The sequence below is a fragment of the Perca flavescens genome, chromosome 7, assembly GCF_004354835.1.
Source record: "Perca flavescens isolate YP-PL-M2 chromosome 7, PFLA_1.0, whole genome shotgun sequence".
NCBI lineage: Eukaryota > Metazoa > Chordata > Actinopteri > Perciformes > Percidae > Perca > Perca flavescens.
Genome location: NC_041337.1, coordinates 5,518,786 through 5,543,930, shown reverse-complemented (window position 1 = coordinate 5,543,930; position 25,145 = coordinate 5,518,786). Strand labels below are relative to the sequence as shown.

The following is a 25,145-nucleotide window of genomic DNA, read 5'->3' as shown; positions in this document are numbered from 1 at the left end:
CAGCAGCAGCAGCAGCAGCAGAGATGAGAAGCCAACCGGCAAGTGTTATTTACATAAACTTCTGGTGTACTTACAAACTTTCCAATCCATTGTTTAATGAGTACATAACCTATTTGTACTAGTGTAGAAGTTTGGTATCATTTCGGGCATTATTAGTGGGGTAATGTACAAGAAACACTCTCGGATCCATTAGCCCCTGCGCTAAGCTATTCAGCTGATAACGCTACTCTACGCTCACTCGTCCAATGTTCGACCCAGGTGAAAAAAGCTTCTGGGGGGGTGTTCGGCTCGAGGTCATGGTGTAAAGGACCCTAGGGTGAAATTACTCCGAACCATCACTTTAACAATAACAAGTCAAGTTAGTGGTTTCATTTGAAGCAGGAAGTTTTACATCCAATTACAGTAATACACAGACCATTTAGCAACATCCCCTGGGTCTGGAAATAAAGTCCTGAATCCTCTTTAGCAGAGACGGAGACAAGACCGGGTAAATATGCAGTTGATACCGAGACGGGACCTTCAGTAAGTGGTCTTGAGACCGGTCTTGGTCTTGGTACTACAACACTAAAGTGGAGTTTATATTATTAATCAGTGTTGTTGCCATGGTGATGTTTACCAGACAGCGTCAGGCTATTTCATTTATGGGGGTTAATAATACTTGTTGCAGCCGCCTTGGTGTCCATGATTTACGGTTGGTCTTTCTCTCTCTCTCTCTCTCTCTCTCTCTCTCTCTCTCTCTCTCTCTCTCTCTCTCTCTCTCTCTCTCTCTCTCTCTCTCTCTCTCTCTCTCTCTCTCTCTCTCTCTCTCTCTCTCTCTCTCTCTCTCCTCTCCTGTTATCTCTCCTCCAGATTTCCCCCTTGTTTTGGGTGTGTGTGTCCCTGTGGTGGTGGTGGTGGTGGTGCTGGCTGCTGTTCTGCTTTTCTTCTACAAAAAGAGGACTAAGCACTCTGATGGTGAGTTATCTTTCAACATTATACTATATTATAGTTTTAATAATTACTCATTCAAGATAGAGAGAAATACTTTGTCTGTTCCTCAGGTTCAAACCAGAGAGGAAACACAGACATCACCAGGACTGAGGTGACTTTCTCTAACTCTTCTATCTTTGTTAATTCTCACTGTTAGCTTTTAATATGGCTGCTGATGCACTGATAGAAGGAAAGGAAACACAGCAGTTCAATCGCACAGTTTGTAAAACATGTTCTGTAAAACTACAAAATACCAAAATGTTAAATTCAAGTATGTGCTTGTTTCACCAACAGTAATATTGTTTTCTCGAGGTTCAGGGTTTAAAGAAGTGAATATTTAGCATCTTTAATAAGTAGCCAAGGCTGAAGATTTGACTTTTTATGTTGTATTTTATTAGTGGAGAAACTGAGTCTCGTCATGCTATCAATGAAGTGATTAAATGAGCACTTAGCACCGCCAAAGACGCTAGTTATTGGTTTAAAGAAATGCCAATAAACCAGAGCATTTCCCATCCCAGAATGCTGTGTGGACCTAGCCAGACGCTCCTCCACAGTGCTGTGGAGGAAGGTCTGGCAATGCGAGACTAACACCATACTGACATTATTATCAGCACACAGTTGCTTCTTTTACACATCTAGCAGTTATGGAGGAACATGATCATTTCTTTGGAGACATGTTTCTGTCCACCTGAATGAAAGAAACAGCAGACAGAACATCTGGTGAACATAGAGAACAAGATTAAGAACCAGATATGTTTTTTAGGAGTTGTTTAAGCTGAAAACAGAGCCAAAATTAGAGTGAATATTAAACTTGCAGCTTATTCCACTGTGCTAAAAACATCCAATATTAGATAGTAGTTGCTCTTCACTGAGGACAGCTGTGGTCAGCTGTTTCACAATTTTCACAGGGGAAAGAAGTATCAAAGTGTCAACAAAAACCTCTCAAACCACAGCAGCATAGTCCACTTCTCTCTTTCTCTTTACTCAGTATGTTCCAAACATTCACTACCTAATGCCTAATACCTAACCCTGACCAAAACACTCACTGTTCCCCCAAAATGCAGGTAAATACACAGCTTCTGTTTCCCTCTCATGTACAAGTGTTAAATGTTGACAACTTCTGCTTTCACATCACACAATTACATATCCAGACATGGTGCCACAGTATTGGAGATGTGTGGTTAAGTTGCTGTTACTGTATTTTGACTGTATTTTTGTGTTCAGATTAACATCTATGAGAACTGCCCTCCACTCTCCACCCGTGCAGACTCCACCTACCAGAGTCTGGATCCAGCCTCCAGGGATCCAGATCACATCTACTCTACTCTCTCTTAGATACAACACCTATGATGATGTCAGCAAGAGTTTCTTCTGAATGCACAGCGAAGCCTGGCTGCTGCTCATGGCAATGAAGGATTTTATTACCAACCAGAAGCGTTTCTAGGACTTGAGGAGGTTCAGGACTCAGCCCGGACCCATTTAAAGGAATACGCCGACTGATTGGGACTTTAGCTTATTCACCGTATCCCCCAGAGTTAGATAAGTCCATACATACCCTTCTCATCTCCGAGCGTGTCGTAACTCTGTCTGACGCACCCACCGCTAGCCTAACTTAGCACAGATCCTGGAGGTAACCGGCTCCATCTAGCCTACTGCTCCTAATAAGTGACAAAATAACGCCAACATTTTCCTATTTACATGTTGCGATTTGTATAGTCACAGCGTGTACAAATAACAAGGTCACATGAGACACAGCCATCTTCTAACCATATATAAACTGGGAACTATATTCTCTGCTACTTCTGCTACTTGGGCGGAGTGATTAGCTTGCAGCACCTGAGAAGCCCCGTGGTGAGGAGCAGAGAGAAACAACGGTGCTTTTCTGGTGTTGCGCTAATCACTCCGCCCAAGTAGCAGTGCTACTAGTGTTACCGGCACCAGGCCTAGGGGAAATCTGGACCGGCAGCAATGGCTACACAGGCTAGGAAGCACTGCGAAGCTTAATAAAACTGGGAACTGTGAATCAATAGAAAGAGAGCACAATGTTAGTGTGTTGCTCACGGCAAAGCTCGTTTATTTTTGAGCTGCGCATACGATTCAAATACATTCACAACGTCTCTACTGTATTAGCTCTCTGATAAAAGTGCATGTCAAAATGATAATAAACCCTTAAAAAATAAAATAAATGGTGTAACCAAACTGATAATAAATAATATGAAACAGTCTGATGGAAAATTAATGCACATAAACTAAAATGATTTAACACATAATACAGCTCCATACATACAACATTCTTACACATGTTCTCTCATACATAATAATTAATATTAACGCTTGAAAAGATGGCGTCGCCATGGTACTGAATGACCGAGAATGTAAAACTAGCTTAAAACACAAAAACAAAAACCTCAAAATCAGCTCAAAACATCACACCATTTCTAAAACATTTAGATAATCTGCTGATATAAGCAGTATGAGAATACAATATACAATACAATATGAAAAAGTGAGTTTTTCAGTACCTGTGAATCAATAGATAGAGAGCACAATGTTAGCGTGTTGCTCACGCCAAAGCTCGTTTATTTCTGAGCTGTGCATGAGCAGAGCTAAGAGCTACGGTCTACCTAATGGATCCACTGTAGCGCCATAGCGACATCTACTGACGTGGAAGCGTAATAGCTTCAATAAGTCTGTGTAAGGATTAGTTACAATGGCTCAAATATTAACAAAAATTGGGGGGTATCTGTTTAAACAAAAACTAAACATATAGCCTTTTTGACCTACTACACTAGCAGTGAGCGTTAAACACTTAATTTCGTGCATTCAGGTGAATTTTTATGCACATATTTCTACCTTTTTCTGAATCCATTTATGCTGGAAATATATTTATGTAAAGAGAAACATAGGGGACAGTTATAATTATAAAACCATAATGGAATATTTTGCAGTAAGACTCTCGGGCATTCTGTATTGCTTTCAACTATTTATTCTCCTTTGGATTGTCTTTTCTAATTATATCTGAGTCAGCACACATGTAGCCTAGGCATCATTTTCTCTTCCCTCCTGTTTTCCATCTTTTTTTGGGGAAGTAACCTCCTTAAATGTGCATATGCATTATTCACCTCAATGATACATTCATTCATTTTAATTAATTAATAAACCCCTGGACTATAATATTTCAGATGAGTTTCAGCAAGAATCCTGCCTATGTTAAAATATAACATCTGTGTTCTCTGAGATTTGGAGGAGTCATGATATTTTGAGAAAAATAAAGTGATAATAGGCTACTACAAGAATACAGTCACTATATTTCAGAAAATAATCCACCTGCACCATAGTCTGCTGTGCATTACGTGATTGCTCTGCTGATACGGTAGATCTCAGACCTTCTGACAGACTCAGAGCCCCGTTTGGGTCTCTGGTCTCTGAATGAGACAAAGTTTAGGGAAGTGGTTGTACACTGCTCTACATCGGAGGTGGGAAACCGAAACTATGGCAGAAATACACGGAGCACAAACGTGACACATCTGCCGCAGCATTTCCACAGCAGAGCGCGTCCATTATAAACCTGAAGCTGCACAGACCACGGAAGGCCCGCTGCTCATCTGTATTTTTACAGAGAGAGTGGACACGATGCACAGGTCTGATTCAGAGCTCCGTGTGTTTGAGTCGGAACCATAGACTGGAAACGTCACGTCACAGGAACTTCAAACTAAATCATTAGTATTGGTCCTAAACTTTGTGTTGATGGCATCAATGTATTAGACTGATTTGGCTATGATTCCTCTGAAAATTACACCTTTCACAACTTTCCTCTCTTACAGACGGTTGCTAGGTGATAGCAACAAACGTAGCTGCCGGTTTTATTCACCTCGGGAAAATAAACTGGACAAAGTTACAGTTCCATTCCAATGTGGTAGCACTGCATATTACGGTTCGGCAATAACATGGTAATAGTGGGGTAACAGTGAGATAATAAAGAGTTAATATATAGTAATTACATTAACATGTAATTACCAAAGTAATAACGTGGTGATACATCACAGTAATAAATTGTAATAATAGGTTAATAAAGTGATAAGGTAACAGATGTAATAACATGCAATTACCAATGTAATAAGTAGGAAAGGGTTCAATAATAATCATATGTATATCTGGGTATGGTAATATAGTTATATTAATATTGTAATGACATGGTAATAATTGAGTAATATATGTTGATGTTTTCACAGTATTATAGGCTACTATCAGTTTAATACCTTCCAAATTAGATAAAACTTCTTGGAATTTAAAATTGGTAATTACCATATTATAATGCTGAAATTCATCCACCCTTTATGTTCCAAAGATTTCACTTTTGTTTCAAGGTAATACTTTACAAATTATATGTTTAATCTTGTGACGTCTTACCTGGAAATACATCTGTTAGTTTCCGTGTAATTTCCATGAATCAATACTGCAAAAGGCAAAACTGCCTGTTTCTATTGTATTATATTGTAATATTAGAATAACAAAACTGCCTGTTTTCCATGTAATTTCCATGAATCAGTTATATTGTTTCTATTGTAACATGGTAATATTAGAATAACACAGGTGTAGAGATTACCTGGGTATGCTTCTGGTAGTTTCTGTGTAACAACCATGAATCAGTACCCCAAAATGCAAAATCGCCTTTTTCTATTGTATTACATGGTAATATTAGATTAAACAAATCATCCAAAGGTGCAGAGATTACCTGGAAATGCTTTTGGTAGTTTCTGTGTAACAACCATGAATCAGTGGTGCAACATGTAAAACTGCCAGTTTCTATTTTATTATATGGTAATATTAGAATAACAGAGGTGCAGAGATTACCTTGAAATGCTTCTGGTAGTTTCCAGGTAATCTCTGCACCTCTGTTATTCTAATATTACCATGAAATGTTTCTTTTCCTGCATGCATGTAACCCTGTGCAATCTGACCAGCAGCTAAACACCATCCACCATCAAGCACTGGAGACTGGGATCGTCGTAACTCAGTTTATTGGATTTAGAAAGGGTGAAACTGGGAAATAAAACACAATGACCAGTTGCTTACGTATTGATGAGTCAAAAACATTATACGATCATAACTGTAAAAACAATATAACTACAAAACACTGTAATGCAGTAGTACATACAGTAGCTAACATGTAAGCTGAAATAAAGTAAATACTTAATGTATTGTTATACAGTGTAAATAGTATAAACTATATTGTTTATCTAAATAAACTAAAATATACTTACATGTAGCACAACCCAAGATAACAGTGGCAAACTAGCTTATTGAAGTGTACTGACTATAATATGATAATATGAGCTATCAGTCATCATCAAAAATATACATATTGCACATCAAACTTTCTGACAATAATTAACAAAGATATCAGAACAGTATGTCAGCATCTGTTTCACATACCGAGAATGCTACCAAAGGCATGGAACGTCGAAGATTGAAGCGGATTGTATGAAGAGGGCAGGGTGAGCAGGACATGAGGCTGTCCTGCTCACGTTCAACTTCCTGACTGAAGTCCCATGGTGCAAATGTCCTACAGTTCTTAAAGGAACTGTACTGTCTCTCCATACAATCCATTTCGTTTTGCCTTTGGTAGCATTCTCGGTATGTGAAACAGATGCTGACATACTGTTCTGATATCTTTGTTAATTATTGTCAGAAAGTTTGATGTGCAATATGTATATTTTTGATGATGATTGATAGCTCATATTGGACTATCAGTACGCTTCACTAAGCTTGTTTGCCACTGTTATCTTGGGTTGTGCTACATGTAAATGTATTTTAGTTTAGATAAACAATATAGGTTATTCTATGTACATTGTATAACAATACATTACGTATTTCCTTTATTTCAGCTTACATGTTAGCTATTGTATATACTGCTGCATTACAGTGTTGTGTGTAGTTATATTGTTTTTACAATTATGATTGTATAATGTTTGTGACTCATCAATACGTAAGCAGCTGGTCATTGTGTTTCATTTCCCAGTTTCAACCTTTCTAAGTCCAATAAACTGAGTGTCTCAGTGTGTGATGGTGGATGGTGTTTAGCTGCTGGTCAGATTGCACAGGGTTACATGCATGCAGGAAAAGACACATTTCATGGTAATATTAGAATAACAGAGGTGCAGAGAAACTACCAGAAGCATTTCAAGGTAATCTCTGCATCGCTGTTATTGTCTAATATTACCATGTAATAAAATAGAAACAGGCAGTTTTGCATTTTGCGGCACTGATTCATAGTTGTTACACAGAAACTACCAGAAGCATACCCAGGTAATCTCTACACCTCTGTTATTCTAATATTACAATATAATACAATAGAAACAAGCAGTTTTGCATTTTGCGGTACTGATTCATGGAAGTTACACAGAAACTACCAGAAGCATTTCCAGGTAATTTCTACACCTCTGTTATTCTAATATTACAATATAATACAATAGAAACAGGCAATTTAGCTTTTTGCGGCACTGATTAATGGAAGTTACACAGAAACGACCAGATGTATTTACAGGTAAGAAGTCACAAGATTAAAAATATAATTGGTAAAATATTACCTTGAAACAAAAGTGAAATCTTTGGAACATAGAGGGTGGATGAATTCCAGCATTATAATATGGTAATTACCAATTTTAAATTCCAAGAAGTTTTATCTAATTTGGAAGGTATTGCGGTGATAGTAGCATATAATACTGTGAAAACATCAACATATATTACCCCATTATTACCATGTTAATACAATAAATAATATAACTATATTACCATTACCCAGATATACATATGGTTATTATCAAACCCTTTCCTACTTATTACATTGGTAATTGCATGTTATTACGTCTGTTACCTTATCACCCCTGTATTACATCTTATTACTGTGATGTATTACCACGTTATTACTTTGGTACCTATATATTACCTCTTTATTATCTCACTGTTACCCCACTATTATCATCTTATTACCGTAATATGCAGTGCTACCAAAAAGTAAGTGACTGTGAGTGCCTTGGAAAAGACTTGTTTTCTTAATTTGCATTAGCCATTCTGGGGCTTTTTTATTTTATTATACTTATTTTTGTAAAAAAAAAGATCCAGGGCTATTTATAAAACATTCGGGGCTGTAGCTGGGGACACCCAGGCCTAACGACGCCTCTGTTACCAACGTTTTGACCACACTTGGTCTTTCTCAAGGCAAGTAACAAGTAAGAACCTGAGCCTTGAGAAAGACCAAGAGTGGTAGAAAATGTTAGTAAAGAAATCACTGGAGCTTAGTGTGTGGCCATCTAGGGCTGGGCAGTATATCCATATTATATCATTATCATGATATGAGACTAGATATCGTCTTAGATTTTGGATGTTATCATATTGTTATATGGTATGTGTTGTCTTTTCCTGGTTTTAAAGGCTGCAGTTACAGTAAAGTGATGAGTGACGGTTCTAGCTGTTTTATTATTATTATTATTTTTTTTTTTTTTTTATTTAACCACTTTCATTGTATCCACCAATTGTCAACCCTACGAACACTCAACATCAAGGTATTAAGTTAAAAATATTTATCTGATTTTCTCCATACGACCATCTTGTCTTCACCACTGATGGGCAGTAACGCGTTAGAAGTAACGCGTTACTGTAATCCGATTACTTTTTTCAAGTAACGAGTAAAGTAAGGGATTACAATAGCAAAAACAGTAATTAGATTACTGTTACTTCCCCGTAAGCAGGTTGCATTACTGCGTTACTTGACCATGATTTTGTTCCGTGAGTGACAATGACGTATGAGCGCCGTGACGTCAGTGGTAAACACCGACATGTGTATGTGTTGAACAAGAGACAACATGGAGCGCGGGAGAGAGCAGGACCATGCAGCATTTAATGCTTGGAAGTACCGACATTACTTTGAGTTTGACTCGGTTAAAGGTGACAAAAAATTCAGCGTTCGCTGTACACTCTGTGTGGGAAGAAAACTTTGATCTACAGCGAAAAATTCCACCTCAAATCTGAGCAATCACCTAGCAAGCCGGCACAGGAATGTGAAACTCACTGAAAAAAAACCTGAACCCCCGACTAACATGACTGCTACGGCTACATCCAGTTCCACCGGGCGAACCTCAGAGGGCCCCTCTCCTGCTAAACAGGCGAAAATAGACTTAAAAGCGACAGGACTTAGTGCCGCTGAACTGAAGAAGCTCGTCGCTGGCTATATTGTCGAGGACATGCTGCCAATTTCCGCTGTTGACTCTGAATCGTTCCGACGCATCGTAAAAATACTGACCAAACACGGTGTCAAGCTGCCGCAGAGAATGTCATTTGCAGGATACCTTGAGAGAGAATACGACAATGGACGCTAATTTGAAGGCTGCACTCAGAGATGTAGACTTAGTTTCCACCACTGCTGACATCTGGACGGTGAATAACAAAAATGTTATGGGTGTAACATTTCACTGGATTAATTCCACTTTACAGCGCAACAAGGCCGCCCTAGCATGTAAGAGAATTAGAGGCAGGCACACCTATGATGTCATTGGAGCAGGTTCAGTTTTAGATGATGGAATATGCAGAAAGAATAGAATTAGGCTGAATGGTCTATTGCTTTATAGCGTATTCAGGTCGTGCATCATGTTTTTGAAAAGTAACTTAGTAAAGTAACTAGTAAAGTAACTAATTACTTTTGAAAATAAGTAATCAGTAAAGTAACTTGATTACTTTCTTGGAGAAGTAATCAGTAATCAGTAACTAATTACTATTTCCAAGTAACTTGACCAACACTGGTCTTCAATATCTGATTTAGACGTGCATTCAGAGCCAGCTTAACGGCGACGCCCTGCTCATTGACATACACCGTGATGCACGGGCAAGTAGACTGAAAACCCGCACAGGGACTGCTGTTATTTAGACAGTTATATAGTCATATCATATGTGTGTGTGTGTGTGTGTGTGTGTGTGTGTGTGTGTGTGTGTGTGTTCTAGTGTCCCTTGCTGTGTGTGCATGTGTTTGTGCACGTACCTCTCTCCATGGTGCTGAAAAATATGCCAAAATAGATAGGATGAAAGGCATTGCCACAGAGATAGTTGTACTATTATTTTGGTGTTCAGAGAGATAGCAGACTATTAAGCTGTCAGAATAATAGGCCGTCTGACCTACAGCATGGTAGCTCAGCTGCATGTCACGTTATATTCTTTCTATAGCTTCATAAAGACTCCGACTTACCATGCTGGATGAAGTGAAAGGCACTTTCCTTGCCTTCTTGCCCGCGAACTCAGCAATAAAGTCTTTGTAGTCCAGTGTTTGTGAAATCGGTGACAAAAGAAAGAAAAAAAAAGCATAATTGCAAACCAGGCAGGCACGAGGCCCCAGAGGCGCGAGGCCCCCAGAGGCGCTCACTTAATTCTCCACTTTACTTTGAAAAGCCTTCATACTGTAATCCACTAGTGAAAATAAGTGAATTAATAAAATGAAATAATATAATATGTGAATGAGAGAGTTGAGAGCTGTTCTTCTAGTCCAACCACCTGTGTGTTTTTGGTCAATGGCTCCCCCAGGTGGTGATGCAGCAGTACTCACAGACATCAGCACTCAATTACATCCTGATAGATCATAAACCTCAAGTCAGACTGAAACTCATATCTCCTGGAAATCAGTATTCATATCTTTGGTGTTTTTGATCTTATTTGGTTGAAACTGTTGTCAAATAGAAAAAGAAAAAAAGTTTCATTTAAAGCTGTAATGTCTGTCTCCCACATGAGGAATTCTAAAAGCTGATTTATGCTTCTTGCGTTCAGCACGGTCGGGGCGCTGCGGATGTCACGCATGGTCAGCGCAAACCGTTTGGTCTTTCATACTGAGCGTCTCAAAGAACAACTTCTTCTCTCCTGTAGCCAATCATTCCACATTGTTACAAAATCTTGGCGGTGCGTGGCTTGGTGCTCAGACCCTCCGCGTCATATCGCCGTCCGGTCCGCGCCGACTGCGCTGAACGCATGATGCATGAAACAGCTTTAAGTAATGACAACAACACTGTCGGTGCATTCACATGATACAAGCCTTCCGGGATCGCGCACCCTTCCTCCACACAGTTGCTAGTAACCAAGGAGACACGGAGGATTACAAAAACATGATGGACTCTTCAGAAGAGGTCATTATCTTCACTCAAGTTTCTGCAGGAAAGTCACCAGACAACTCAATCTTGTGAACATAGTCATACTGAGAAATCCAGAGAGAGTTGTGTGGAGCTGATTGTCTTAATTAGCTTTGTAGCAACTCATTTGGCAATGGCTTGAATGTAACGGACGTTCATTAATATCAAAAAGCTACGCACTACTGCTTTAAGGCTGCAACTTAATGATTATTTTTTATCATTAATATTCAATTGTTTCGTCTATAAAATGTCAGAAAATAATGAAAGTTGTCTGTTAAAATTTCCCACAGCCCAACATGATGCCTTCAGATGTCTTGTTTTGTCCAACCAACAGTCCTAAACCCCCAAATATTCAGTTTTAATCTCAGTTATGACAAACAAAACCATAAAATCCTCCCATTAGAGAAGGTGGAAACAGCAAACATTTGATATTTTTACTTAAAAAATGGCCGAAAGCATCAGTGGAATATCAAAATAGTTGATTGAGATGAAAATACAAATTTCAGTTCATCTTAAAAAGGTCAAATGAAGTGCAATAAAAACCAGAGAGAGTAAAATGACAATAATCAGACACCAGGATTTCAACAAAAATACTTAAAGCAGAAGCTACGGAATCTAAATAAGATGAAGAAGTCAGACAGTCACAAGGAGTCAGCAGATAAAAACTAAAGAGCAAATAAGATAACAGTACAGGCAATGTATTGTTGTTAAGATGACTCTATAAAATAGACTGAAAACTAAATACAGTTCCAAAATCTACTGCTATCATCTCTCAACATTATTAGAATCTTCAGTGCTTCTTATTGAGTTCTATTTTATTGGTTAGCGTCTTAAAGTGCTCATATTATGCTCATTTTCAGGTTCATAATTGTATTTAGAGGTTGTACCAGAATAGGTTTATGTGGTTTAATTTCCAAAAAACATCATATTTTCTCGTACTGCACATTGCTGCAGCTCCTCTTTTCACCCTGTGTGTTGAGCTCTCTGTTTTAGCTACAGAGTGAGGCATCTCACTTCTATTCCATCTTTGTTGGGAGTCGCTCATGTGCAGTACCTAGGTAAGGACTACTAGCCAGTCAGAAACAGAGTATGAGGGGCGTGCCACGCTAGCAGCTAGGTGAGCATTATAACGTGTGTTAGAGAGTGACGCACATTCGTCACGGAAGTAAAGGCTGGACTACAATAGAGCTGTTTGGAGCAGTTTGTGAACAGTGTTTTCTGTTGGAGATGATAAGTCCCTAGGGGGTGGACTTTGGGCTTTTTCACTTTGTAAATATATAAGGTGCACAAAAAAGATATATAACACAATAAAGGAAAGAGAAAAAGCCAAAAAGCATAATATGAGCACTTTAATAAATGTAATATCTTGTAGATAATATCTACATGTTCCTTTGTGTTAGGTCTGAGTGACCATGCACTGTAAAAAATTATTTCCCCTTTTTGTTGTCTCAACTTCTGTTTTGGGGTCAAGTCAACTTTCAACTCAAAACTTTTCAATACTTTTGTTAAGATAACACACATATCTGTGTTTTGCTCAGAAATTCTAATGCACAGTTGACACAACTGAGTCATGCTTGTCTTCTGAAATGTAAGTTGAAGTTCACACAGGGTTCACCACGCGACGTCATTTTGCACATGCGCAGAGCGGCAGACCACGTTAGTCAACGTCTCCTCCATTGAAGGACCGAGCGCGAGAAGCGAGCTGACCGTTGGCGTAAGTAAACTTTTAACTTTTTCTATGGTCTAATATTTCAGCATAGTTTGAGTTTTGTTTTTACTAAGCTAAAGTTTTTAACGAAATACTGTGAACTGACCATTCAAACCTAGAGTATAACGTGCAAGCCCTTAGTTTCAAAAACTTAGCTAGCTAAGTGATATGTTAGGTGTGTGTGTGTGTGTGTGTGTGTGTGTGTGAGTGAGTGAGAGAGAGAGAGAATTACGGGAAAAGAACAAACATTGCTCATTAATTAGCTAGTAGTAGCTAGCTATGTAATGATTATGTGGAGAAATTCTGAACTAGCCTTCAACTAAGTTATGCAAGTAACGAACTAATCCTCTGAATGTTAGTTAAGTTAGTTAGCCCTTATGTTGACTAGCTAGCTGGTTTGTTCGATGAAGGCTGTATATCTATGGATGAAGGCATGCATGGGGAAATGTTTTCTTTTGAATTTCTGTCATGGCTAAATATGCAGGCTGAGGTGGTTTAATTTAGGCACGCTTGTCCGAACATGTTCTGATAACGTATCTTTTGCATATGGTCAGATGTGGCAAATGAGCTATGACGTTGAAACACGTTAACTAGTTTAAACAAGCAATATACTATTTTTTTTATCATGAATTGTGCGCCCACTTTTGCTCTAGATTTAGCGACTTTTCAAACCCCCGTTTTTCACGAAAGCGACTAGCCACAAATCTGGCGACTTTCTGTTGAAAAGACGCCAGTATTGTCCGGCGAGCAGGCAAGGTATTTCTCTGTTGTGTCCGCCAAAACAGTCTGTGACTGAGGAGCAGCCCCCCCCCTCTGCTTTCTCCTCATCTGCAGCAGCACTGATCAGGCAGGTAGCTAGAAGGGGAGGAGGTGCGGGGGCCGGGTAGGTAGGAGAGACAGCGGGACGGCGGAGGGAGCTACCTAAGTAATACTTAGAATGTAATATAAATTCACGTAGTGAGTTTGTGATTATTTTGGCTAAAGATTTATAGTCTCTCATATCCTCTTCCCCAACCGTCATTTTAATAACTAAATGAAGTGAAACGTAAACGTGAATATTATCAATAATAATAATATTGAAGAAGTGAACTATTTATAGTTCTCAATCTGAACTGAAATATTCATTACTCACGCTACCGTGTGTGTGTGTGTGTGTGTGTGTGTGTGTGTGTGTGTGTGTGTGTGTGTGTGTGTGTGTGGCATGCAATGAAGTGAGGGTTATCAGACTGACTTGCTTTGTTTTCTTTGGATAGATGTAGGCCTTAGTACACTAGGGAAAGTGCTGACCAATGCATTATTTTTGATTGGTATAAAATAGCCTTCCAACATAGGGCATAGTCCTTAAATTGCATTACATTTCATGAAATAACAAGCTTGTCTGACAACACACCTATGCTATTTGTTTGTATTTTAAGCCACGCTAATGCAGTATTTTTGTTTCTATTTCTTTCTTCAGAATCAACTGACCGAAGATTAATTCAGTGTCATGACTGATGCAGTGGAACTGTAAGTTTTGTAGTTTTTCCTCAACAAATCAACGCAAAGTAATAAGGCATTACAAAGTTCAGCATGGATTCAATGGAACTACTTGCCCCTTTCCCTGCATATACAAAGTTGTGTACATTTTTTTTTATTATTTATGAAGCACTGATGTCCTTTCTGGTCTGTATCCCTCTTCTGTTGTCCAGAACTAAAAGAGAGAGAGAGAGCAGTTGTTCTCCTTGGCCTGGCCCATTTCCAGAAAGAGGATCCCTCCCAATTCTTCAAGATTTGTAAGGTATGTGAGGAATCAATGCCACTCTGGAATCCATATCACTTGCTAATCTCAATCTTTTTGATCCAAATGAAGTCATGATCCTGTAGTTATAGGATATCTAGAAAATATGTCTTGTTATAAAAATCTAGACGTGGAAAGACATCTGCTTAAATGGAGAACAAGTGAATTGTTCAAAGTTGCAGTGACAGGATTCCTTGCTCAATTAATTTGACATTGTAATGTATTTGAATTTCTTCCATTTACATAGGTTTACATTAGTTTGCATCAGACATTTTCATACCCAAGTTTGCTATGCATCTTGAATTTTCATGTGTTGAGGAAATAATGCTGATTTGCAATTTATTCTTATTACTTTGTTGTGTCATTAGCCAAACGAAGAGAGTGAGGCAGTGAAAGGAATGAACGTAGGAATCTTGGTGTTTACAGAGGAGGATCCTCAACGCCCTGTCCCCAAGGATATGATTGATATTGCACTGATTCTGGAGAAGCATATCGTTCTTCGGGACCTGAAGGATGTGCCCAACGCATTCGCCCTGCTGATGGGTCTGCTCTACGTCTTCAACATCCATTACCCAAAAGGGCTCAAGTACATGTTCGAGGTAATACAAAAGGTGATAATGAACATTGGTGGAGACCTTTGCTCTTCAAGAGTTAATGGACTCCGGTCTCTGTGCGGCTGATGGACAGATGGACTAGACAGTCATAGCTGTTTTTTATATTACTCAAAAGTGCCACCCGTTATCTTGGCTACATAGTTGTCATGGAGTTACTGTTCCTTTTTTTTAAGTGTGTCTTTTAAGAACTTGTAAGGTCAGTTGTTTGTGGGATGAAAAGGAGAAAATGATTGCCTTTTGGTTGTACTACCTCAAATAGTCTTGTTAAATTATCATGTTGCACACAGTTATGCAAATATTAGCTGTCAATGCTAAGGTGGACTAGAAGTCCTGAGAGTTGTTTTGCTCTGTCTCTCAAAATATGCTGTTTTTATTGCCTCTATAGTTGACATATGTGACTGTATATGTTCTCTTATTTTGCCACCACCTTGCACACTCAGGCTCTCTCACTCACTCATTCACTCATTCACTCATTCACTCACTCTCTGTCTCACACTCACTCACACAAACACTCACTCTCTGTCTCACTCACTCTGTCTCACACACTCACTCACACAAACACTCACTCTCTGTCTCACTCACTCTGTCTCACACACTCACTCACACAAACACTCACTCTCTGTCTCACTCACTCTCTTGTCTCACACACTCACTCACTCTGTCTCACACACACAATCACTCTGTCACACTCACTCTCTGTCTCACTCACTCTGTCTCACACACTCACTCTGTCTCACACACACACACTCACTCACTGTCTCGCTCACTCTGTCGCACTCACTCACTCACTCACTCTCTGTCTCACTCACTCTGTCGCACACACTCACTCACTCTGTCTCACACACACACTCAGTCTCACTCACTCTGTCGCACACACTCACTCTGTCGCACACACAAACTCTCTGTCTCACACACTCACTCTGTCTCACTCACTCTGTCTCACTCACTCTCTGTCTCATTCACTCTGTCTCACACACACACTCACTCACTCTCTGTCTCATACACTCACTGACTCTCTGTCGCACATTCACTCACTCTGTCTCACACACACACACACTCACTGTCTCACACACATTCACTCTGTCTTACACACTCACTCTGTCTCACACACTCACTCACTCTCATACACATACACTCTCTGTCTTACACACTCACTCTTTCTCACACACTCACTCACTCACTCTCTGTCTCATACACTCACTCACTCTGTCGCACATTCACTCACTCTGTCTCACACACAGACACTCTCTGTCTCACACACTCACTCACTCACACTGTCTCATACACACACACTCTCTGTCTCACACACTCACTCACTCTCACTCACTCTGTCTCACACACTCACACAAACACTCACTCTCTGTCTCAAACTCACTCACACAAACACTCACTCTCTGTCTCAAACTCACTCACACAAACACTCATTCGCTGTCTCACTCTGTCTCACACACTCACTCACACAAACACTCACTCTCTGTCTCACTCACTCACTCTCTGTCTCACTCATTTTCTGTCTCACACACACTCACACAAACACTCACTCTCTTTCTCACTCACTCTCTTGTCTCACACACTCACCCACTCTGTCTTACTCACTCTCTGTCTCTCTCACTCACTCTGTCTCACACACACTCACTCACTCTCTGTCTCACACACAATCACTCTGTCATACTCACTCTCTGTCTCACTCACTCTCTGTCTCACACACTTACTCACTCACAAACACTCACTCTGTCTCACTCACACAAACACTCACTCTGTCTCACTCACTCTCTTGTCTCCCACACTCACTCACTCTGTCTCACTCACTCTGTCTCTCTCACTCACTCTCTCACACACACTCACTCACTCTCTGTCTCACACACACAATCACTCTATGTCACACTCACTCTCTGTCTCACACTCACTCACACAAACACTCACTTTCTGTCTCACACACACTCACTCACACAAACACTCACTCTCTGTCTCACTCACTCACTCTGTCTCACACACACTCACTCACTCTCTGTCTCACACACACAATCACTCTGTCTCACTCACTCTGTCTCACACACTCAATCTCTCACACACACTCACTCACTCTCTGTCTCGCTCACTCTGTCGCACTCACTCACTCTCTGTCTCACTCACTCTGTTGCACACACTCACTCTGTCGCACTCACTTTCTCTCTGTCTCATACACTCACTCACTCTCTGTCGCACATTCACTCACTCTGTCTCACACACACAAACACACACATTCACTCTCTGTCTCACACACATTCACTCTCTGTCTTACTCACTCTGTCTCACACACTCACTCACACTGTCTCATACACACATCACTCTCTGTCTTACACACTCACTCACTCTCTGTCTTACACACTCACTCTCTGTCTCACACACTCACTCACTCACTTACACACTCAATCTCTGTCTCACACACTCACTCACTCACTTACACACACACTCTCTCTCACACACACACACACAGTAACAGTAAGGCTTATGATTTGTAATGGCAGAAAAAGGCAGATAGATATTTAACAGAGTGGATAAGGAAAAAAATGTTGATGCTGTGTCTTACCATTGTTTTATATTGTATGAAACACTTGAATGTGTGAAATAAATGTTTTTGTTAATCTTGACTCACATTCTTGTGTTGTGTAAACTTAAAAAAAAAAGTTGGTAGAACTTAGATTTTCAAGGCAACCGAGTCAACTTACTTGATATGTTAATACAACACACATAATAAAGTCAACACAAATACAAAGCTTAGTCAAGACAACTTGAAAATGCACATTAGCCCCACTACATAAAGTTGTTGAATTGATGTAGATTGGAGTTGACTCCACACAATCATTAGTTCATATAATGCATAATTAGAAGTTGGATCCACTAAATTGAATGTTGTGTTTACAAATAAACCTTAGTTGACTGAACATGTTATTAGTACAGTAAACTTGCAACATTAAGTTTAGAGAACTGAATAGCCTCTTTGTGCCAACTTAATATCTGATTTCCAATCAACTTATAATTTCAAGGCAACCAGGTTACACATATTTTTAAGTTGAGTCAACAAATTTTTTTTTACAGGCTTCAACAGATGAAATGTGATAAGAAATGACTGAACTATTCTACAGACTAGAAGAACTTTAAATGTTACATGAATTATCTTTTTCTTGAGTACAAAATAAAATAGTTTTAAAGAAAGAAATGTAAAACATCAGCCTGTGCTGTCTTAAAAAATAAGTGACATTTCCCTATTTCCCTTCATTCTTCTGCATCAGTCTGCCTTATACTGTTCTGAAAATACAAAAACTCATTAAAGATGAACTATTATGCTTTTCCATTTTTCCTGTCATAACTATAGTGTCATAATGTTGGTTTTTAAAGAATGAGGTAAATGTATTTGAGAGGAATCCAAGTGATCTAAAACGTTCAGTTTTCCCACTGTTCTGAACGCTCCGGTGTCAACAGTTTTTTCTACTCTCCTCTCCGAGTCTCATAACACTTAGTCCGCCTTCTATGATTGGTCATCTGCTCCAGGCAGGAAATACTGGAGTGTTGTTGTTTTTTTAAGCTACTGCGGCGTTAACATTGTCCCATGTAGCTACATGCTAACAGTGTAAAATATGTCATCTTGGTGGCAGGGCTGGACTGGGACAAAAAATCGGCCCTGGCATTTTTGGCCCAGGCGGCCCACCCCCACTGTGATTGGTCAGACACATTCCCTGCAGACAGTCCTCTTAAAATATGCGTGCATTCTATGATATGAGTTGCCTAGGGTTCAGCATTCATGTGATAGTTTTGGATCCTTCAAGAGGGGTGTCAAGACTTATCTGTTGATCTTACACTTAAATAATTAATTCATTCTTAGAGTTATGATTTGTATATTTATGATATTTTAATATTTTTTTTTTTTATTGATATTTGATATTGTATTGCCATTATTGTTATTATTACTATTTTGCTTAATATTGGCTTAACAACTTTAAATTTAATTTTAACTATTGTAAGATTCATATTTTGTCGCTTTGGACAAAAGTGTCTGCTAAATACAATAACCATAACCATAACCCTTCCCAAAAGCTACAATAAAGCTGAGAGTAGTACAGTATATGCCCTGGAAAAGAACACCAATACAAGAGAAGCTAATTAAGCCATACAAGGAACACTGATACTTGTATCAGCACTGATTTTGTAGATCATCATAGACTTTTCAGCTACCCAACAGGCTCCGCTAGCATTTTCAATGTAAGCTTAAGCAGTTAGGTTACCTGACAGCCACTAACTTTAATGTTACAGCCAAACTGCTTGTTGTCGTTATAACGTGACACACGCACACACGCGCGCGCGCGCACGCTCACACACACACACACACACACACACACACACACACACACACACAGCCTCCCTCCCTTCCTTGGAGTCCCTGTTAATTTGCCTACTCCTTACCACATCGTCATCTACTCTCTCTTCCTTCTTTTCCTCACTCTCTCCCATGGCCCTGTCATGATCACTCTCCTCCTCCTCGGCTTCTTCTGTTTCTGCTTCTCTGTATAGCCAGCCACCTCTCCTCCTCCTCGGCTTCAGGTAATGCTGATGTTGAAGCAGCAACTACAGCCCCAAACATGTCCAAAGTTTTGGAGGAATCCGCCAGTAGATTCTTAATATTTTTCTCCTGTAATTTCTCTGCACCTCCCTTGCACTTTGGTGGTCGTTTGTCCATTTTAGCGGTGGATGCTAAACTTCCAGCATAACTATTACAGCTGGTGTCTCAGGGCCGGGAGGCGTGGCCATAGTGGGATTCGTAAAGTTGCGGCCCGGAGTGGGGAAGAGGGTTCCTGGATTTGATTGGGTCAGGCCAGTGCCAATAAAGAAAATTAACCAATGGGCAGCTGTGAATTCTTTATGGGCCGGCCTGGCCAAAAAATGAAAAGAGGCCTATTTATATCGGCGATTCGGGTCACATGACTGGTTGTGTCGTATTTGGTTAAGAAGCATTTAAGTTCCAGTGACGAACCAGAAAAACTCAAAGAAGGGAGGAGAGTAGAGGGGGGGGGGTGGTGTGTGATGTGTTTGGAGGAGGGACTCCATCATTTAGAGAAGTGAACAGTTCCTGGTTTACCAGTGAAGAAGAAACAGAGGCAGCTTTAAACCATCAGATCCTCCAACATGAACGTCTGTCAGTCTCTGATCTGCTTCTTTTTCCTCAGTGAGTAAACTCAGCTTCTAGTTCTATCATTCTGTCTCTTTTTACTACCTTCTTTTTCTTTATATTCTTTCTTTATCTAAAGTTCAACTGGGAAACAGTTGCTCATGAGTAGACTCTGTTTCACCACATCTTGTTTTAGTGTAACATTGGTTGGTTTCTGTGGTTAAACAGGATGTGATGAGTGGTGATAGTCATACTTAGTTCTTTTACTCTGAATAACAGTAGAAATACACTGTTAGAAACGTGATGCTTGCATTAACATTTATACCAAGTATTATCATCAAAATGTACTTAAAGTGCAAAAAGTGAAAGTTCTCACTATGCAGAATGGCCCATTTCAGAATAATGCAGATTATAATATTATAATTATTGATGCATTCATGTGTTTATCACTTTAATATCGCAGCTGCGAAAGGTGGAGCTCATTTGAAATACTTTACATACTGCTGGGTATTAGTTAACTTTTTATTTATTATTAATCTAATTCACTTTGGACCTGTGCCTGTTGTTCTGCTGTACTTGTTTTCTAAGCAGTTATTAATGTTGTATTCTAACTGTAAGAGAGGAAATGTAGTCCCCCTGACTACAGTTTGTTGTAGCTTCAACTCCAGATCTAAACCTATAGAGGTTCACAGAGAGAAAGGAAGGGAGGAAAGAGGAAGGAAGGTGATCAACTCACCAGTACAGGCTCTGACTTTATCTTTTCTTTTAATAATGAGATGAGATGCCACTCATTGATTTTCTGTGAGGCTCAACAAACTTGTAACCCATCCCAACACTTCGGTTTCAAAAGAAATTGATCACAAAAAGGAAACTAAACTACTTCATTTTAAATGAATGAATGCCATCTTACAGAGGAGAAACACAGAGAAACCTGGAAGGCACAGCTCAACAGTCTAACAGCATTTTCTAAACTACAGTTTATGAATACATCTTGTTTTGAATTCCTTTTTTATTTTGACATTGCATGTGGACATTTTATTCTATTATAATGTTTCCATATGTTTCATTATTGTTGACTGAATCACTTCATTGCTTTTTGAGTTGTTTTTATTCTCTGGGGAACATTAAATCAGAGTCAGACTGTGAGATTATTTTAATGCTTGAAATCTGAAAGAATCCAGATCTCTGTTGTTTTAAACTGTTACCCCTCAGACACAGACTGGTTGAACTGGGCAGCTCCCAGTATGACTGTGGGGATCTATGTATGATTTATGGAAATGTGAAACAAATCAGACTGCAATATCTTACAGGAAGTACATATAGTAACTATTGATTGTTCATCTTTTTAACAGCACTGCAGGATGGAAATATTGGTCTAATCAATGCACAAATCATCAAGGCTACAGGAACTGAAGGAGGAAACATCACAGTTAGATGCTCCTTCACTTTCTCTGGATATAGGAGGATCTTCTGTAAGGAAGAATGTAAAGATGGAGACATTCTCATTGAGACAGAAGAGGACACAGCTCAGGGAGGCAGATACAGCATCAGATATGATGGAGGAATTTTTCCATTGTTTGAGACAGTTCTGTATGTGAGCATCACAAACCTGACTCAGTCTGACTCAGGACGGTACAGGTGTGGTTTGGACAGATCTTTCTTCCCAACATCATACCAGGAGATTGAGATCCAAGTTACAGATGGTGAGTTTCTACTGAGAGTCATGTTATCAACTGTTCACTGACAGCTGCTGATGTTTCAAACAACTCAACATGTTTAGTCTAACAGTTGTATTTAGAGCTGCATATTCTCATCATTGTGAACTCTGATAAATGCTCCTTTAACAGTTGATGTGTAAAATATGTGATAAACTCAGACGGTCCCACACTGCAGCTGATTGGAATCTTGTTACACCAAACCCATTGATGACCTTCTGCATTTAGCTGTGGGATTAAAACACATGGATGTTAGCACAGAGTTCTCTGCAGGGAGCATCTGATCATCACCACTTCTTTGGATCTCTACAATCACTATCTGACTGTTTGATTGTGTTTTTAATGTTTCACAGCTCCAACCTCTCCTCTCAGACCTTCTTCACCATCAGTCCCATCAGCCTCCACACTGATGACATCACAGAGTTTAAGCCCCACACCTTCATCAGCCTCCACACTGATGACATCACAGAGATTAAGCTCCACACCAGCTGCACCTGCAGCTCCAGGTACATTTACTTTGTTGTTTGTATGTGAATATACTGTTATTGCAAATACATGGATGTGTATGCTTGTATGCATATAACTTATATTCGTTGTTGGTTTAAATGTTATAAAATGGTTATAAAGTATTGATTTAAAAATATTAAGTTGATGTTACTATTAGTTGGACAACACAGCATGAATGATCTCTCAGTCCTCATGTACCTTGGAGTTCAGTTTATGCTGCCAGATATATTTAATAATGAACCAGGAAGTGTAAAACCAACGTGTTCTTCTGCTCAAACCCCAGGTGCTCTGCTGTATCTGGGTCTGACTCTGGTCCTCTTCTTCATCATGTTATCAGTGGCTTTGCTGATTTTCTGCAGGATGAGGGCCAGGAAACCCAAAGGTGAGACTACAGGAAACACACACACACACACACACACACACACACACACACACACACACACACACACACACACACACACACACACACACACACACACACTCACACACACTTCACCCGCTATATCAGTGAAGAAGTCATATCACAACCATTAACACACTAAAGAGACAAAAAAATTTGAAAAAAGCAGCTCTAGGGCTCTCCAGGCATTGTGGATGTTCATATTGCGCAACTGTGACCTGGGTGACTGTGGACGGAGGGTCTTTTGTAACAACGTGGACAGGGTCTCCTAGACTGCATTGCAATGATTGGCTACAGTCCCCTGAAGTTCTTATTCTCCGGTTCAGGAGACGTTTCCAAAGAGTAGACTAATCTACAACAACAGAGTGAGACAGAAGAGAGGAGGTCCATTCTTGGAGACACTTTAACCTCAATCAGTATGAACGACCAGAGGTTCATGGGGACCGTCCACACCGTCCAGACCACAAAAAGCATCAAACACATTTAAATCTCTTTAACACCAAGGGGAGGGTCAACAGTTTAAAGGGAGGGACTCACATGTACTAAATCTGTCATCTCTTTATTCTAATCCTCTGAACTGCATGTTTTTCAGAACCTCCTCTGGAAACTGAGTACTCTATTGTCACAGATGTGAGTTTGGGTTCATCTGGACATCTCAGCATCATTAGTGTTTGAGAAACCAGCTGATATTAATACAAAGCCCTGTTCTCTTCCTGCAGGCCAACCAAGTGTATGAGGAGATCAGAGAGGACAGACAGAGCACATCTCCTCCTGTAGAAGTGTCTACAGTTTACACTTACGCCAAATACACCAAACCAGATGTAGTGGAAACCACAGAGGAGTACAGCTTAGTCACTGCACCCACTTCTCAGAAGAAAGTAAGTCAAAAGTCTGGTAGGATTTTAGGTTTTAGTAAACCCCTTCAGGCTGCAGCTGATAGGTACTAGTTTTTATTTACACAGCTGTTTCTCTATCCCTAGCACCTACCTATCTTTGGTGATCATGAGTCATATAATAATGTTCATTTGCCTTTTTATGTTTGGATGCAGGCTTTGAGTTTGGATGTAGGCCTGAGACAAATGAAAATGTTATTATACAGCAAAGGACATTTTTTTGTTGCAGTGTCAAAATAGGGAGAATATTGTGGACAAAAATAGGGTTTAAATGTTTTCAAAATGAAAAGGAAATCCAGTTATTTACTCAGAGAATGTTAAGATAAATCAATATAGTTGGAGGAGGACTTCCATCTGTCTATTCTGTTCATCAAGAGCGAAAAGCAACCTATTGAGGAACAGGAACCAGGCCAGTTTGTGATCATACTGTTCTGTATCTAAAGCCATTGAGGAAGAGATTTCTCAATGGCTTAGAGATTTCTCAATGGCTCCCTCTCTTTGTGAACAAAGAGAGGGAGGAAAAGGTGTGGCACTGATACAGATATTCATGTTAAACAATAGATTCAGAGATAAAACCCTGTGAACAGTTTCAAGGAAGCAGCTCACGCTGAAATGATGCTCTTGTGAAGAAACGGGCGAGTAAAGTCAGGTGATGAAGTTTGAGCTTTGTGTTTTCTTGCAGACTGAAGACGACCGGAGTGACCTCACCTACTCTGAGCTGGATCTTCCCAACGGTACAGCTGCCTCGCTGCACAGCGCCCCCTGTGGTGACCCAGATAACGTGGTCTACTCTGTTCCTCGGGTAGAAGCCAGCTCGGCCGGCAGCCACGCCCAAGACTCTTCACCTCCTCTGTACTCTACTGTTACTTTTACTCTCTCAGGGGCCAACAGGGGACACAAAGTGCTTTGAATGAGTCACATTCACTCAAAGAAATCAGTTTTTATCGTTATTGGGGGACACTATGTCAGTTACAGCTCACATTATGTTTTTTTTGTAAGATTAAATATTTTTATTAGCTCTATGTGTTTATTGCTTTTGCACAAGTATATGTTCTTATAACAGTTATATATTATATTATTATATAATCTATTTATTCTGTACTTTTCAAACTATAGTGGATGTATTTAGGTGCTGAATCCAGTCATCATGAGAACAATGGCCTGTACAATTTTAAGTTCCTGATCTTCTGATACCAAATAGGACTATTTGGTATCAGAAGATCAGGAACTTAAATGTTTTGTTCATGAATATG

At 39.7% G+C, this 25,145-nt stretch overlaps 1 protein-coding gene and 2 long non-coding RNA genes across 3 annotated transcripts in view; all 3 read left to right on the top strand.

Annotated features, from left to right (window-relative positions):
* Positions 1-23,674, top strand: part of LOC114558207 (CMRF35-like molecule 9) — a 30,645-nt gene extending 6,971 nt beyond the window's left edge. Inside the window, exons 2-5 of the mRNA XM_028582018.1 lie at positions 21,730-22,080; positions 22,446-22,598; positions 22,883-22,981; positions 23,592-23,674. Of these exons, the coding sequence (XP_028437819.1) occupies positions 21,730-22,080; positions 22,446-22,598; positions 22,883-22,981; positions 23,592-23,674 (686 nt within the window). The remainder of the gene's footprint in view (positions 1-21,729; positions 22,081-22,445; positions 22,599-22,882; positions 22,982-23,591) is intronic.
* LOC114558091 (uncharacterized) lies at positions 892-2,270 on the top strand. The gene is made up of 3 exons (XR_003692903.1): positions 892-954; positions 1,041-1,081; positions 2,194-2,270. It is a non-coding gene; the product is annotated as an uncharacterized LOC114558091 (long non-coding RNA).
* On the top strand, positions 12,770-15,075 carry LOC114558089 (uncharacterized). Its single transcript, XR_003692902.1, has 4 exons — positions 12,770-12,849; positions 14,300-14,349; positions 14,532-14,620; positions 14,989-15,075. It is a non-coding gene; the product is annotated as an uncharacterized LOC114558089 (long non-coding RNA).
* Positions 23,675-25,145: the final 1,471 nt, after the last annotated feature.